Consider the following 18,314-nt stretch of genomic DNA (forward strand, 5'->3'; position numbering starts at 1 on the left):
GCACTCAGAAAGCCATTTCGTATTCTCTAGCTTTCGTAACTCATTGATATCAAGTATTGTATGTTACTGTGTTAACAACTTTATAGGTGCATTGGCCTGTGGTTTTTTAATCGGCCACAGAAAAAACGTGAAAAATTAAATTTGTGTATGTTTTAATCTTACCTTTAACCTTCTAGCCTCAATTACAGTAGCTGTCAGTCTGCTCAGGTTTTCATTGTATACCAAAGACACCAAGAGCTCTCCAAGATTCGATTTTAATTCCTGAGGCTCCTAAATTTCAAATTTCATAAATATTAAATTAAATTACATAGAAAATTGCGTGTAATTAAAATTAAAATATTATATCATTTCCATAAAAAATGTTAAATATAGAAGCGAGGACTGATATGCCTTATTGATTAGTTAGTTATTTGTTACGGTTAAAATATTATATAAAATCGCTTTTGCGATAATTTGCGGAATTATTGATTCGTTACTGCTTAGAATTTTGGTTTTCTATAATTGGAATTGCATATTAATTTAAGCAATAAATACAAATAAAAATAGAAAGCCCGGATCTTTGTAATAAACTTATTTCTACCAGAAAAAATTACCTTTGCCAGGTCCATTTTGAACAGCTGCTGCTCAGATCCATCGCCGATTTCTAGCTCCCTTAATGGATAAGTGACGTGACCTATTTCCGCGTGCCGTTTTCTACCGTTGTCAATGACCGTTAACTTTAGGATGTGGTCTGCCATGTCCTTTTGAGAAACCTAATAAAATTTATATAAATAAATAAGGATTAAAATCAAGGATTCCATTTTCCAATTCATGTATCTTTTAAGATCTTTTTTCTGGCAAATTTATTGAATATCGTTCATTGTATCGACGTCTTATCAGGCTAGCTAAAAAATCCCACTATTCTAAACGATTGAATGAGAGTTCAAACAAGCCGAAGGAGTACTGGAAAATAGTGAATGATAAAATGATATTTGCAGTAAAAACAACTACAAACCTGCTGCAAATCCAAAAATTAATATTGACGAACTCAATACTTTCTTCTGTACGCTATCCCAAAATCTTTAATCAAATCTTTTTCCATCAACTGAACCACTTAGCTATCTTACAAATACAATAGTTAAAGATTGTTTCTTTTTTTTACCTACTGACTTGGAAGAAGTAATAAGAGTTTTAAACTTGATGAAAAACAAAAATTCATCAAGTGAGGATGTGAATCATTAGAATATTGATCTATCATTAGAATATTGAAAGGCTAGAATTAGCATTGCCAAATTAACATTTCTGATGCAATGATGCCAAATGCTTATGTAGGTAGTAATGGAAAAAAAACACTTTATAATATTATAAAAATTTGTCGCTTACTATGACAGGTACAAAACAATACTATTTCTCTTTAATAAAATATGAAGCATTTTTTTTTCATAAAATATGATAAGATACTCTGTAAAGAAGTCAATATTCAAAGTTAAATTAGTGCAGATACCGTATATCATTAGTACCTCACTTGGCTGAATTTAAAACATTTTTGTTGGAAATAAAATTTGACTTTGTTGGTCTGTGTGAGACATGGTTGCATTGTGGTATACCGGACGATGTTTTAAATGTTGATGGTTATAGATTTTTAAGATTAGATCGCAGTGCAGGCAGAGGCGGAGGTATTGGTAGATTTATTTCAAATTCAATTGAATTCGAGCAGCTGCATTTAAATTGTTCGTCAGTACTAGAGGAGGTATGGCTTAAAATTAAACTTAAAAACAAAAACGTTATAATAGGCGCTGTATACAGGCCTCCTTCAGGCTCTGTCTCAGATTTTCTGGATACCCTTGAGAATAGTTTATCACAACTTTATACAAATTGCCATGATATTATATGTGGTGGAGATATAAATAAAGACCTGCTAAATATAGAGGACACAAAATCACAGAATTTCAGGAAAACAATAGAACTCTTTGATCTAAAACAAACAATTAATAGTCCAACTAGAATCTCAAATAATAGCTCAACACTAATCGATATTATTTTGGTTTCTACGCAGGAAGCCAGGCAAGATTTTTACGGTACTAATAAAGTAAATATTCTCTCTGATCATTATTTAGTATTTGGTCAGTCTTATTTTAAAAATGTAGTAAACACCTACAAATCTATAAGGTCAAGATGCTTAAGTAAAATAGATAAAAAAAGCGTGCTCGACTACCTGGCTGTATCTCCTTTAAATAATACTATTATATAAATAATCATGTGTTGAAAGTTGATTTTTTTACTAATACAATACTTAACTTATTTGATCAATTAGCTCCCTATAAAACAATTAACTATAAACATAGAAACCAGCCATGGTGTACTTATGCTGTTCAATGTTTTATCAAGGGAAAGGATCAGGCTTATAACAAATTAAAAAAAAATAAAACCCCTCTAAATTGGAATTACTATAAATACATTAAAAACGAAACTACTAGTATTATAAATAGAGAAAAAAGAGCCTACCTAGAACATTTACTAGAGAATAACAATGGCAACGGAAAAATTTTATGGAAAACTCTCAAGAATCTTAATATTTTAAACAAAAAGTCTGGTGATACCATTCCCAACAATCTTAATAACCCGAATGAAATAAACTACTTTTTTCTTCAATTTTCTCAACTTGAACCACCAGATCCGGACTTGATTTTATTATATACTACTAGTACGGCAAAAACTTTATTGAGCTTTTTTCTTTTAGATTGACGGATGATCAGGAAGTTTACACTGCCTTATCATCAATAAAATCAAATGCCGTTGGTCCGGATGGTCTAAACAGTGAAATGCTAAAATTATGCTGCCCTCAGATTCTAAATATTTTAGTTAATACTTATAACTCGTGTATTCTCGTATCTAAATTTCCAGACTCCTGGAAAATTACTAGGGTTTTTCCATTGCCAAAAACTAAAACCAAGCCTACAAACCTTTCAGAATTAAGACCCATATCCATTTTATCACCCTGCTCGAAAATATTTGAAAAAATCTTAACCGCTAGAATAATAGAACACCTGAATAAACACAATATCCTTCCCTTGAGACAATCGGGATTTAGAAAAGGCTACAGTTGCTGTACAGCACTGTTGGACGTGGTTTTTTTTTTTTTTTTTTTTGAAAACGTCATTTATTAGCCATCAGTTACATACAAGATATTACAATTTTATATAAAAATTAATACACGAATTTATATAAAAATTAATACAGATTTTAAAAGCTAATATAAATGATAAAATCTTAAACAATGCATTTATAGCATTGGTACCAGAGTTTCATTAATAACTAAACCGCAACACGTGTAGCTTTGTTTACAACCATTACATTAATTTTGATAACACCTAAACATTCAAAAATCAATCCTCATATTGACTAACAATGATCTTGAGCTTCTTAATAAATCTGTAGTAAGAGGTCTCCTGCTTAATTTCAGAAGGCAAAGAATTAAATACCTGTGAAGCTTCATCAATAGGATTTCTCAGAGCTATATTGGTTCTCGCATTATTTAGTCTAACATTATTATTTCTTAATTCATATGAATGTATGTCATTTGAGTATACAATCGTGTGATTGGACTTTTGTAGTCTATGTAAAATCTTAAAAATTAATTTGGCCTGCTCCAACTCGCAAATTTTTCCAATGGGCAATATTTTTAGCTTTTTATATAAATCATTCGTGTGCATAAAGTAGTCAAGATCGAAAAGGATTTTAAGTATTTTATTTTGCAAGATTTTAATTTTTTGAAAGTTAGTATTTGGACATGTGCCCCACACCGGAATAAGATATCTTAGTACAGACAAAATATACGCATTATATATTTGATACTTAGCTGAAATACTGATAAAATCCTTACAGCGGTAGAGTGCTCCCATAAAAGGTATAAGTTTGTCATAAACATGTTCAATATGAGGATTCCAGCCAAGTTTTTCGTCCAGTATGAGACCCGAGTACTTTATACTACTTACTTGTTCTAGTGTAACATTATTTAGAGATATATTTATTTGATTTATTTTTTTATTTTTTTGTTTAAACAATATGTACTTCGTTTTATCTAAATTAATTTTTAAGTTATTTTGGAGCAGCCATTGACTATATTTAAATAGATCGTTATTTGCCTGATTAACTAAAACATCTAAGTCATTGTCTGAATACAAATGAGCAGTGTCATCTGCAAATGTAAAATACTGGGCAACCAAACCTGCTAACCTCAAACTAAGGACAAATAGTGCATATAGCAATGGCCCCAGAACAGATCCTTGGGGTACGCCACAGTTACATGTCAGAATTTCACTTTTCTGTTCGTTTAGATGCACATATTGCTTTCTGTTTAATAGGTACGACCTAATCAAGGCAAGTACAACCCCCCTAAACCCCATTTTTTCTAATTTATCTAATAAAATAGTATGATTTACTACATCAAAGGCTTTTCTCAAATCTACAAAAATTGCTAATACAATTTTACCGTTGTCCAGATTGGTTGAGATATAGTTGAGCAGATCAACGGTGGCACTCAGAGTACTACTATTTTTAAGAAAGCCATACTGATAACAATCATATGAGATATATTTTTCAACAAATGATGTTATTCGCTTTTTCATAACTGTTTCTAGAATTTTGGAAAATACACTAATTATGGAAATTGGTCTATAGTTAGTTTGTTGAGTTTTAGATCCTGATTTATATATTGGACAGACTTTGGATATTTTTAGTTCTGATGGAAATTCACCAGTAACAAGAGCCCTATTTACAAGTTTTACCAATATATACATCACATGATCTTTTATATTGATTAAATCAAGCACTCCGATATTATCATGGCCTGGTGCTGCATTTTTGTTCAGGTTTAGTATTATGCCATTTAATTCGTTATGATCTGTAGGTTCTAAAAATGCATTATGACCACACTCAACTTCATAAAATTCTTGAATATTATTTAAGTGCCCCGTTTGGTTCTGTACATCCCTGACTATAGTCGTACCTATCTCTGTAAAATATTTATTTAAGCTATTTGCGATACCTTTACTATCACTTATCAGTACTCCATTTATTTCGATTTGATTAATATTTATATTTTCGCCTGACTTATTTATAAATTTATTTATTAGATTCCATTGTTTTTTTGGATTTTTTCCAGCCTGAGCCCATTTATTCTTAAAATAAAGATTTTTTAATACTTTTATTTTATTATTTACAAAATTTTTCTGTCTTATAAATTCAATTTTAAATAAGTCATCATTTGGATATTTTTTGTGTTTTTTATAGAGTCTTTCTTTTTCTTTTAATAGGATTAATAGGTCTGGTGTAATCCATTCATTACTTTTATGACATTTAATATTTTTAATAGTAGTCGATTCTTGTTTACAATTTGAAATAAACTTAATCAAGTCTTGAAAACAGTCAATATTTACACTTGCAATTTTATTTTGTATATTTTGTTTATATTTCTGTATATTTAGAATAGGATGTTGAATATATATTTTTGGTTTAAACCTTGTTATAGATTCTGTTACTTCTAAACTAATTAACCTATGATCGGATAGAGAATTTTCCTCAACTTTAATATCACATTCATTTTTTTTATTGGTAGAGCAAATCACATGATCTATTATAGTTTTAGTGTGTGATATTCGGGTAGCATTCACAAAACTAATTTTATTGACAATGCAAAAATTATTTAACGCTAACAAATTTTTATAATTTTTTGTGTTTAAAGATTCTTGTTCTAAGAGATTAATATTCATATCGCCTAATATAATGTGGTTTACTTTGTGTTTAGTTATCACAGATTCAAGCTTATTTAGGAACTCATTACCTGGAAGACACGGCGGTCTATATATTGCACTTATTTTTAGTAGTTTACCTAACTCTATACAAATCCAGTTATAGGGGTCACTTAAATTACTACAGTCGATTTTATTAAACTGCAAATTTTCCTTTATATAAATACTTGCACCACCACCCCTGGTTTCTCTACAGGAGTGCACTGCATTGTATCCATTCACATCAAAGAACTGTGTTTCATTAGGGTACAGCCACGATTCCACAAGAACCACTATATCACTAGAAACACTCTTCATGTGAGCTTGAAACTCGTCAAACTTATTTCGTAAACTTTGAACATTGTAATAAATTATTTTAAGACTATTTAGAGGTTTATTTAGTTTTTTAGATCCTTAAGACTTTCCAACAATACAACCTTGCTATTATCATCCTTACGTAAAAGAATTTTACCATTATTTATCCACAAGTACTTGTAGTTATTATCTTGTTTGTATTGCCTTGCCTTTTGAAAAAGATCCAGATTATATTTTGTTAAGTCATGGTTTACATATATAGTTTCACATTTATCTCCATATCCTCCAATATCATCAGTTGTAAGTGTTTTTTGTTTTTTTGCCGTCATCCATCTCTTTTTGTCCTCTTCAGTGCGAAAATTTACTCTTATTGGTAATATTTTGTTATCCTTACGAACTCCCAACCTGTATATTTTATGTATGGTATTTGGTATTTTTATAATTTTTAGTTTCGTTTCCAACTTGTCAACTATTGCATCTAAATCTTCATTTTCTTTGTAAGGAATACCTTGAATTATAATATTGTTATTTAATTCTCGTTGTTCAGTATTATTAAGTTGCTTTTTAATGTCCTGAATCTCCTCTTGAAGCTTTTCGTTTATCATTATCTGTTCCTCATATTTTTTGAATAATTTATTGTATTTTTGGTCCATTTCGTTTAGTTTTGCCATAATATCACTGATTGTGTAATCATCTTTTTTCGTAGTATTTTGCTTTTTTTTTTACAATTTTCGCATATCCACTCGTTATCAGGATTTTTTTCAAATCGCTTATATGTAGTTTTTGACATGTTTAAACAAGTTCTCTGACTCCATTTTTCACATGCATCACAGCAAAGAGCTTGTTCACTATCCCCTACTAATTTTTTACAAATTCCGCAGTCTTCCGCCATCTCCTCTGACTTTTCTACTTACTCAAGAATAATATGCGCTCCAAGCCGGCAACGTCGCGGCTTGCCCGCCCACTACTTCCAGCAGCAGGCAGCTGTTGTGACTGTAATTATGGGAGTTTATTTGAACGTAACTCGTCACCTTTAGTTGTAAACACAATATGATGACTTATTGCTCTGGTCACTGCTCTTTTATTAATTTTTTAATCACTTTTCACTTATAAAATCACTAATATTTACGACACTTGTAAACAAACATGTTGCAGCGTTGCCGAACTGATGATTGACTCACGATGGTTGATGATGGTTGATTCAATAATGTCAAATATAGACTCTGGAAACTCATGTGTTTTGATATTGTTAGACTACACAAGAGCGTTTGATAAGGTAAACCACCAGGTCATGTTCGCTTTGCTATTGCATATTGGATTTTCACAGAGTGCTGTCGATCTAATTAAAAGCTATTTATCTAATAGGGTTCAATATGTAGAAACTGATAAGGGATGTTCGGACAGAGGGTCGCTTCACTGTGGTGTTCCACAGGGCTCCGGGCTATCCCCGTTACTATTCTGCATATACACTTGTTATCTCACACATGCCCTTGAACACTGTATTGATTATAGTTTTGCTGATGATAAACAATTATTATACTCTGTCACACCTAATAACATAGCACAAACTCAACTTAACATAAATAAAGATTTGAATCAACTAGTTCGAAACTCAGAAAAACACCACTTAAAATTAAACCCTTTAAAAACTAAAATACTTGCTTTTGGAAAACAAAAAATTGACTTAGAAAACCAACTTAAAATTAATTTAAATAGCTTACCTTTGAAAAAAAATCTAGGAATTTGGGGGTAATTTTAGATACAGATTTAAGATTCAGCGAACATGTATCTGCGTGTATACAGAGGGCGTATGCAAATTTAAAGTTGTTATATCCACATAGGCGTGCACTAAGTCAAAAACTAAAATTAACATTGTCAGATGCTCTTGTGTTAAGTCACTTTAATTATTGTGATGCATTGTATGGTTCATGCCTAACCAAACAGGATAGGGACAGGATACAGCGAGTTCAGAGATCTTTCTCTTATAATGTTTACCTATTATACAATCATATTCCTCTCGAAATGAAAATACTCACGCCAACAAAATTCAAATATCTATATAAAAATAACTTGCTAACACACCACTAAGTCTTGTTGTTTTTTATTTATCTTTTTTTTTCATACGGTATAGTGTACTTGTGTTTTGGGTAGGTACAAACGTCTACTATAAGTATAAGAACTAGGAACTATTAGAATGTTTTAGGTAAAAACAGTTTGTAATTTACTTGTGTTGAAATTATAAAACTACATACTACTTATGATTTGCTATTGTGCTAACATTGAATCTATATATTAATTTAATATTCTTTGTTGTTAGTTACAGTTACAAAATTTTTACGGAGTTTATTCAATATCAGTTTTACTGCCTTAAACTCCATTTTGCAGTAATACATTTATCATGTATGAAGAATGTATACCAATAATGCACTGTAAACTTGTACTATTACTGGCAAATAAATTTATTTATTATTATTATTATTATTATTATTATTATTATTATTATTATTATTATTATTATTATTATTATTATTATTATTATATTAGAGAAAAAGGCAACGCAACGCTGCTAGATCGCATTGTTGATTTTACCGACACAAGCAATCTTTACCAGTGACGTCGTCAAAAAATATTTACATGATAAATATTTATTAGTAATAGATTATGCCGTTTATGAAATCTCTATGCGTTTTTTTAACATATTTCATTAGAGTAAACGTACTTATCCACTAAAAAGCATTTTTATGGAAATTAAATATTTTATAATTATTATAGATTTCTTAATAAGTTTTCATTATTCTACGTTTATGATGACGGTTGTCCCTTCCCAATTAGCAATTTGTCGACGCGACAACGTTAAAAATTGTAACGCAACGTTGTATTGTTACGTTCTCTTAACCGTAGAAACAACCCCGTTTTACACCAATTTGAAAGAGATTTTTCTGGTTGTCTCAACGTTACGCAGTGACTACCCGTTAACTTTCTAAACGCTTTTGCAACATTTTAAAGTTACTGATCTTTGGACGGATGGACGCCAGAACGTCCGAAAAATTAATTACTTTTTTAACAATAAACTAATGACTCCAGTAGGCAGCTACTCCAAAAATAAAACCTTTTTAATCCATCTTTTGTACAGTCCTTAATTTAATATTTGTTTTGTATGTAGTTTAATATAGTGAATTAATCGGGTAAAATAGCCGTTTTGAATTAATAGCAGATTTTGACAAAAAAAAAGAAATAATTTTTTTTATTGATTACATAAGAAACATACATAAATACAAACTTTTTCACTGCTATCTTCCGCCATTTCCATTGATTCTACATTATTCATATATTACCTTCAGGTAAGCTAGTTGTAGGCATTTTTGCTTCCATTGCAACTTTTTTTTTGCGTTTGTAGTAAGTTGCAGAATATTTAAAGCCTTTATATCCCTTCATTTTTTAAAGCAAAAGAAAATAATAAATCCCAATAATTCCAAGCAAAAAATGAAATATAAAAATAAGAATCTAGATTAAGTATGTTGAATTGAATATTTTTTCTTCCTCTTATTCTCTCTAACTTTGCTTTTTCATCTAAAATACTTAACGTGTCAAAAAGCTCCCTCTAGAGCGAAAAATGCTCACAGACGATCAGACAATGTAATACCCATTCGCTAACGATGAGGTTACGTTGTTGTTACTTGGTTTTTGAATCGAAAAATTGAACACGTCTCCATGTCGTTGTTTTAAGTGTATATTACTATTGCTACCATCTGTACTAAAAAATACGTTGTAAAAACAGCAGAGTTCTATAACAGTTGAAACATACGTGCAGTACGTCGAAGTGTATTCGAAAATAAACGTCCTTGCAAAACCTACTAAATTTTGCACTGAAAACAACGTTGCAACTAGTGAAAATAGGAGTAATCTCAACTTAGGTGACTACAAATTGTTACTTGGGTTGATATGATATTATGACAATATCGGTTTTTACTTGTAAAAAGATCGTCTTGAATCGCCATTTTTCCATGGTGCGACACAAACGGTACAAGTTTTTTCAATAAAAATGGAAAAACATCCACAAAAACACTCATGCGTCCTTTTTCCTTTTTCAACCAAAAACTAAAGAAAAAACAAAGAAGTTCATAAATGCCGACTATAAACACAAAGTCGTTTGACAAGATAACATTTCTCAAGATGACAGCAGCTTTTGCTTGCGGTGTTGCCATTTCAATTTTTTTATAAGCGATTTTAGGACTAAGAATGTTAATAATTTCTTGTTTGCTTTGAAAGTGTTATTTTTGCACTTATAAAATATATTAATTTCTAATTTTATTTTTAATGCAAAATTTAATATCAATAAGTTATATTAACATTAATATATGTATGGATATATACCTGAAAATTTTCTCTTTTGAAAATGTTTGTACGCTTGACAACAGAGAATTGATGAATATATTTGTAAACAAACCCTTTCTCAAAGCATTTAAGTTTGACCTTGCAAATTGCTAGAATTGCTAGACATGCGCTAGACATGTCTTCACAGAAAAAGCCTACTATAACCTTGAAGAGTTTTATGCTTAATGTTTTGTGGAGTCTACAGTGTATGTTTCTGTATGTATATATCCGTACCTCAGAGCAAAAGTGTATTAAGTCCAAAAAAAACATTTTTTCTGGTTTTTATAGAAATATTATTTAAATTTCCCGCTCTTTTTGCCCATTCAATCCAATGGTGATTTGGACATAGAATAGCGAAATTAGCATATTGTAAACCGTAATAACTCCACCCAAGTTCTAGAGCAAAACAGTATTATCTTTATTTTCTAATATTAAGTCCAAGATGATATCATCCAAACATTAAGAGAAAGTCCAAACATTTGTTTCTATTTGATTTGTTGCGTTTTATCATTCAGCGTTTAGAGTCAACAGGTCAACACGTGTTTTGTTAGTTTTGCGGTAACCTAAAATTATTGCTTTTATTGGTTATAAGCATAGATCTATTGGTATTAAATAAGTCTAAGTGTGCGATTTTGTGTTAGAGTTAAGTGCAGGACTACCACTTGATATTCTAAAAATTGGGGAAAGATTTCAAAAGCTACTTTGGATGGCATTAAACAATCCTAGCAGCCCTGAGCATTACTGTAGAAGTATATGAATGCTCCCAACGTAAGTTCCTTCTCTGCTCCTTCCCTGATCACTTTATTTTTTAAAATATAAAGAAATGAGCGTTGCAAAAGGTATCTAGTATTTTTTCCTAGGGTCTCCACTACATGAAAATGAAGAAGAGAGTCATACTGTAAGTGACCAAGTCCCAGCGAAAAACTCTGATAAAATAGAGTCGCCGATCTTCAAGGGTAATTTATTTGTCGAAGGTTAATATTTGTTGCCAATAAATCTTCAAAGAGTAAGAAAATCATAAAAGAAAAGAAAGTTAAAGAATCTTGTAGGAATTGCCGTTTAAAATGCAATGAAAAAATTGCGGGTTCTGAAACAATTCAGATAAATCAAGAATTTTGGAACCAAGAAACAACTATAGATCAAAAACGACAATTTTTATGTTCTTGCATTGAACTGACTTCTATAGAACGAAAGAGAGAACGCACAGGTCGTTCCGGAAAACGGCAGTACAACTTGAAATATCAGAAACAGCAACAAATATCAAGTTTGCAAAACATTTTTTTTGCGTACATTAGATATATCCCAAACATTTATCAGGTGTGCACTTCAAAAACGCCAATCTAGTGGAATTGTTAAATGTGACAAAAGAGGAAAGCAGCCATCAATTAATAAAATTAGTGATGATGTGAAAAATCACATTCGAGAGGATATCGCATCATTTCCCTGTGAAGAATCCCACTACAGTCGCAGAAGAACCGCAAAAAAATATTGGGGAAATCATCTTAACATTTCAACAACGTATAGGATGTACAAAGTAGATTGTGATTTAAAAAAACTTTTACCTGAAGAAGTTGGCAAAGAATGGCTCTACAGTCAAATTTTTAACACTGAGTTTAATTTGTTATTTGCCCCTCCATCAAAAGATACCTGCGATGTGTGTAATGAGTTTTTGATTAATCTAAGACAGTCAGATAATGCAGCTGAGAGGCAAACTTTACAAGCTGAGTATGAATCTCACTTATTGGAAGCAGATAAAAGATAAGAGCTTAAGAAGGCAGACAAAGGTATGTCAAAGAATAATAAAGAACAAAAAGTATTAATGATAGACTTACAAAAATGCCTTCCCTGTCCTAAGCTTACTAATTCTCAGAGCTTTTATAGTCTTAAGCTATGGTGTTTTAATTATACCATTTATGATTCAACCGAACAACAGGCCAATTGCCTAATGTGGGATGAGTCAATTGCTGGGCGCGGTGGGAACGAAATGGCTTCATGTTTAGTCCAATACATACAATCTTTACCAAAAACTATATCGTCAATAATTATTTGGACTGATAATTGCCCATCACAAAACCGCAATTTACAGATGATAATGTGTTATTTTTATGTGCTTGCATTAAATCTCCATATCAAAGAAATAAGTCACAAATATCTTCTTCGTGGCCACACACACATGGAGGTGGATAATGTGCATTCAGTAATAGAAAGGGAAGCTAAAAAATTTCCAAACTTTCAAATAATAACTCCATAGGATTGGCCCCAGCTTGCTAGGATTTCGGGTAAAAACAAAGATTTTAAAATATTTGAAATGGCAACAACTAAATTTAAGGATTTTAATAAAATGTACCACTCACCCGATTAGCCATTACAAAATATCAAAAGAAACTCAAAATGGCGATAAATTTTTAATCTCCCAAACAGTATTCATGCAGGTTAGGAAAGATCAGCCTGGTATTTTGTTTTTTAAAACTAATTTTGATCAAGAATTTCAAAGCGTGGACTTTAACAGAAGAGCAGCTAGAAAAAGTCATAAAATTATTAAGGATTCAGTAGTCTTATTACGGGATACTTTAAATCCAATAAGCACACAAAAATTTAATGATCTGCAAAAACTTCTAAAGTGGGTGTCAGTAAGGTTTCATAATTTTTTCCAGAATCTCAAACATAAAGAAACCATTCAAGAGAATAATGCAGAGTAGTAAAAGTGACCGTAGTTTTCGAGAATAAAAAAAAGATAATATTTTAAAGTTTTTTTTGTTTTATTTTTTCCTAATAGTTATGATGTTTTCATGTTAACCTATTTCTTAAAGGTTTCCCTACAAAATGCCAATACATTTTTTTGTTGTAAAGTATTATTTTGTTTTTTTTTAAATATTAAGTCCATTTTTTTGCAAAAAGTAATACTTAAATAAGAAACAAAAAAATATTTTGGTTTGTGACCTTACTAAGTATTTAAATTCTTCAATAATATTAAAAAAACTGCTTAAACTATCAGAAAAATAAAATTATTAACACAATTTTTGTTTTGTTTTCGCTCTCCTGTAAAATTCTTGATTTGTGACTTAATACACTTTTGCTCTGAGTTACGCATATAGACTTTGATTTTCTCCCTTTTATGTATACATTTCTCTTTATTACTGTTTTTATTTTGTTTTTTTTCTTAATTTTAAATTGCTTTGTTAACAACAAATATTTATTCATAACAATAAAGCTCATTTCGATTCGATTTGATTTAAATATTAAATTGACTTAAGCCTTACAACATTAGGGCCTTTTTAGTTAAAATATATTTTTTCGCAATTTTTAAAAGTTTTCTTAAAAAAATGTTTCTTGTTGAGCTTCTTACTGAATTTTACTTAAATATTGATGACCTATAAGCAATGAATCTCTTGAAACTTCAAAAGTTTTACCCTAAAATGAATTAAGTCTCTATTAAGCAACTAATTTAATATTATTAAGTACAGAATTAGAGGCCTGTATATATCCGTTCTTTGAGCTTTAGGAAAACTTGCTTTCAACATTTTCGTTCCGTTCCTAATAAGCTACATATAGCCATCAAAGGCTAAAGAAATTTACTTGGGTGCCAAATGAAATTTCCACTTAAACTTTAAAATAAACAAAAGCCCTCTTACCTGGAAAACTAGCGTTTCGTCGAAATACGGATTACAGGTCTTTTTCTTTTGTTTTGACTGTAAATATCGTCTCTCGTCTGGCATCAAGTGCAGCCTGGAACCAGAAGAAACTCTTGAATCGTAACGAAAGTCTTTGTCTCTTTGAAATTATTTTTACGCCCATTGTTTAAGGGTTTGAATAACGTTTTAAGATATTTTCCTAAAAGTCGTATTAGGAAAATGTGCTGAGAAATAAATTTAATTATTAATTGAGATTTTTAATGAAATCTGCTGTATACATCTTAAAACGCTCAAGTGTTAAGCTTTCAAACTTACTAATTCACTTAGAAACTTTGTTTGGAACTCAGGTATCTGAAAACTTCTAAAATTAATTATGGGAAACTTGAGGGTGGTGCATGAGATACCGAAGGTAATAAGTTCACTTGAAATTTTATAATTTAAAAAAAGACTTTGAGATAAATTTTCTTTTTAAAATGAAAAGAAATAAAATATCGTTGAAATAAAAATTCAAAATCGAGAAAAAATTCCTATAAAACCGAGATTTTAAACACTTTTACTACATACGTTTCACCACCTTGCTCTCTCACACAAATTTGATTTTCCTTGTGGATTTCGCGTAATGCCCCCGAGCAAAATCGTTTAAAAAGAAATGTTACATCTGAGAAAAAACCCCGAGATATATATTCCATAGGGATGCTTCCTTTTTTTTATCGACCCGACGACGCTACAATAAAATTCTTTATTTGCTTTGAGTGCTAAACTGGACCGTGGGTAGTAATATGCGGTTGCTTTATGCCACCAAAATATGCCTTGAGCATTTTTTATTGATAATTTAAGGCAAATGCCGTACCTTACGAATGGATCGCAGTTATTAACCGCTCCCAAGCTCCTGGATGGCAAATTCTTTGCCTTTAGTAGAGAAACCAATAATTTCTCTGTCGATGGTTCATATCTTAAGGAAAACCATATTCGGCCTATATGGTCGTCTGGCCAAGCTAACTCGTCTAGGTCCAATGTGCTTTTATAAAGGGCTGGTTCAATTACACCCAGTCCATAACAACCTGAAATCGTTAAAAAAATATGCTTGATTAAATAGTTATAATCAGCTGTATTGGAGTTAGATCAAAATCTTTATGAGATGCTGCAACTGCCTGGGAAAAATTTTAAAAATCTTCCAGGCAGTTCAATTATGTTCTTACGTTCTCCAGGTAGTTAAGTTATAGCCTGATAATTTTCTAATAATCATTAAACTGCCTAAAAGAAATAAAAACGTACTTGTAAGCAGCCAAGTCACCAAATTGCTTTAGCCTGATGTTTTATTTACAATCACTCAAGTGCTTATTCTGAGCAAAATGTTCCTACAAGCAGTACAAATATTATGGCCTAACTTTTTCATTATATTTACTCAACTGCCTGTATTAAATAAAAATATTCTTCTGAGCAGTTCAATAACGGCCCAAAGGTCTTAAAAATACTCTAAGAAAAATTAAAAATTTTTTACAGGAAGTTGAATTTTAACTTGCTGATCTAAGGAAAATATCATTATAGCTCAATTACCTGGAAAACCTTACAAATGATTTATACCCTGATGTTCTCATTCCAATCACTCAACTGCCTGGAAAAAGATTAAAAAATCTTTTCCAGAAGTTGAATTTTAATTTTAGCCTGTTTGAATGAGAATATATTATTATTTAAAGAAATATATATTCGCCTTTATTTTCACATGCTAGTGATGCCCACTTAACTTGTTTTTATCAAAATGTTCGTGGTCTTAACACTAAAACCGAGACTTTTTTTCTTGCCGCCATTGCTCAGGATTTTCACACCATATGCATCACCGAGACATGGTTGAGGCCAGAGATATCTAGTGGTGAAATATTTCCAAGGACTTATGATGTTTACCGGTCGGACCGAAAATTTGAATCGGTAATTGCCACACGAGGTGGCGGAGTTCTCTGTGGAGTTTCTAAAAACATTGTGTCTGAAAAAATTAGTTTGTCTGATTTTTGCAACAGTATTGCGCCCTCTATCGATGTTGTTGGCTGTAAATTTACTATTAGGTTACAGATATTTTACATGATTGTTTTGTACATCCCACCATCTATCACATCTGTAATTTTCGAGCAATTTCTGGATCAGTTTACACTTTTAATATCAAAGCTAAACCATAATGTAATAATAGTATGCGATTTTAACGTGTCTGATTTCTCTATTAACTCACCTACAGGTAATCATGTTAGTCAAAAGTCTATTGCTGTGAATAATTTTGCTAACACTTTTAATCTTGTTCAGTGTAATCACATCCTAAACTATAATAACAGACTATTGGATCTTGTTTTATCTAACTTCACCTGTACTGTTTCGCGTAGTAACGTGCCTTTTGTCTTGGAGGATTTGCATCACCCTGCACTGGAAATTGATTTTACCGTCTCAGGCCAACGTGTCCATAATTTTCAGCTTAATAAAAACTTATCTCATTCTTTTAATTTTAGAAAGGCCAACTTCCATCTCCTTTATGACTCGATCCTTGAAGCTGACTGGTCTACTGTGTATTTATCCTCTAACGTTAATGATGCATGTGGAGCCCTATATGATATATTGAATGGCATATTTGCCGCACACATTCCTCTTAAGCAGCAACGTAAAAGAAGATTTCCAAATTATTATTCTCGAGAATTGATTAGGAACATTTATAGGAAAGAAAAGGCTTTCAAGGACTTTAAAATGTACAATTCTCCATTCTTTCAAAATAAATTCCATTCTCTTAGACGCCTTATCAAACTACAAATACGCAATGAAGATAAGTTGTATATATCAAACACCGAAAGGAATATTTCTTTGGACCCATCTAGCTTTTGGAATTTTATTGGTTCTAAGAAGGCTGGCACCAGGATTCCTGGTATGATCAGGCTACCCGATGACGTGGTAATTAAAGACCCACAAGACATAGTTGATGCTTTTGCACTGTTCTTTGGTGAGGCATTTATACAATCAAATTTCATTAACCATTCGTCGACGTCTGATAATGTGCCCCACTTTGACATTTCCAACGTTGATGCTTCCCAGATTATTTTGGCCAGTAAAAAACTCAAAAATAAATTAACATCTGGCGTAGACGGTGTGCCTAGCTTCTTGGTTAAAGATTGCATTGGTGTCCTGGCTGATCCGCTGACCTACATTTTCAACTTAATACTGTCAACAGAACAAATCCCTGAAATTTGGAAGACTGCTAAAATAATACCTATTTTAAAAGCTGGGGACTATGATCAAATCGTGAACTACAGGCCAATCTCATTACTCTGTAACTTCTCAAAAATTTTCGAAATTATCCTGAATCGATCGCTATTTAGTCACGCAAAAGAACTCATCTCTGTAGACCAGCATGGATTTTTTAGCGGGCGATCTTGTGTTACTAACTTATCCTGTCTGTCTAGCAACATCTGTGAATCACTTGATTCCCCAAAACTTTTTAATTTAAAGATTTTTTTTAGCGCCCATATTTCCCAAGATTTTTGGGTGTGTCCATACTTTTTTATAACCTTAACGCCTATAATAAATAAAAATATTCTTCCAGGAAGTTGAATTATATTCTTATAATCTCTTATAATTACCTAACTGCCTAAAAAAAAAATTAACAAAAAGCTTTTAGAAAGAAGAATTTTAACTTGGTGATCTAAGGAGAATCTCATTATAAGGATTATTACTTAACTACCTGTAAAGATTTTAAAAGAAACTTCCAAGAAGTAGAATGTATTGTTAAATAATAACTCAACGGCCTGAAATAAATAAAAATATTTTATCAAGCAGTTGAATTGAATCTTGATGTTTTTAATATAATCACTTAGCTGCCAGGAAAAAGATAAAAAAAGCTCTCAAGAAGTTGAATCTTTTGCTAATATTCTTTTTATAGTAACTCAACTGCCAGGTATAAAATGAAAATTATTTTTTAAGCAGTTAAATCCTAGCCGGATATTCTCCTTCTAATCACTTTAATGTCAGGAAACAAATGAAAGAATTTTTCCAGGCATTTAAATTGTAGTGCAATATTTTTGTATGAGTTGGAGGAATGTACTTAACTGCCTAAAATGAATAAAAACTTTCTTCCGGGAAGTTGAATTTTAGCCTAATTTTCTTATTATAATCACCTGAAATAATTAGAATTTTAAGTACTCATTTTAAGGTCATTTTTTGTCTACTAAGATTATTGAGATAAACATTTATTCCA

At 31.2% G+C, this 18,314-nt stretch overlaps 1 protein-coding gene across 2 annotated transcripts in view; it reads right to left on the reverse strand.

The window, feature by feature from the left end:
- Nucleotides 1–18,314, reverse strand: part of LOC126738060 (synaptotagmin-15-like) — a 196,081-nt gene that overhangs the window by 72,205 nt on the left and 105,562 nt on the right. For both annotated transcript variants that reach the window (XM_050443240.1, XM_050443239.1), the window contains exons 5-8: nt 14,940–15,150; nt 14,090–14,183; nt 594–752; nt 163–270 (exon numbers count right to left, since the gene is read on the reverse strand). In XM_050443240.1, the coding sequence (XP_050299197.1) occupies nt 163–270; nt 594–752; nt 14,090–14,183; nt 14,940–15,150 (572 nt within the window). The remainder of the gene's footprint in view (nt 1–162; nt 271–593; nt 753–14,089; nt 14,184–14,939; nt 15,151–18,314) is intronic.

The sequence above is a fragment of the Anthonomus grandis genome, chromosome 6, assembly GCF_022605725.1.
Source record: "Anthonomus grandis grandis chromosome 6, icAntGran1.3, whole genome shotgun sequence".
NCBI classification, from domain to species: Eukaryota; Metazoa; Arthropoda; class Insecta; order Coleoptera; family Curculionidae; genus Anthonomus; species Anthonomus grandis.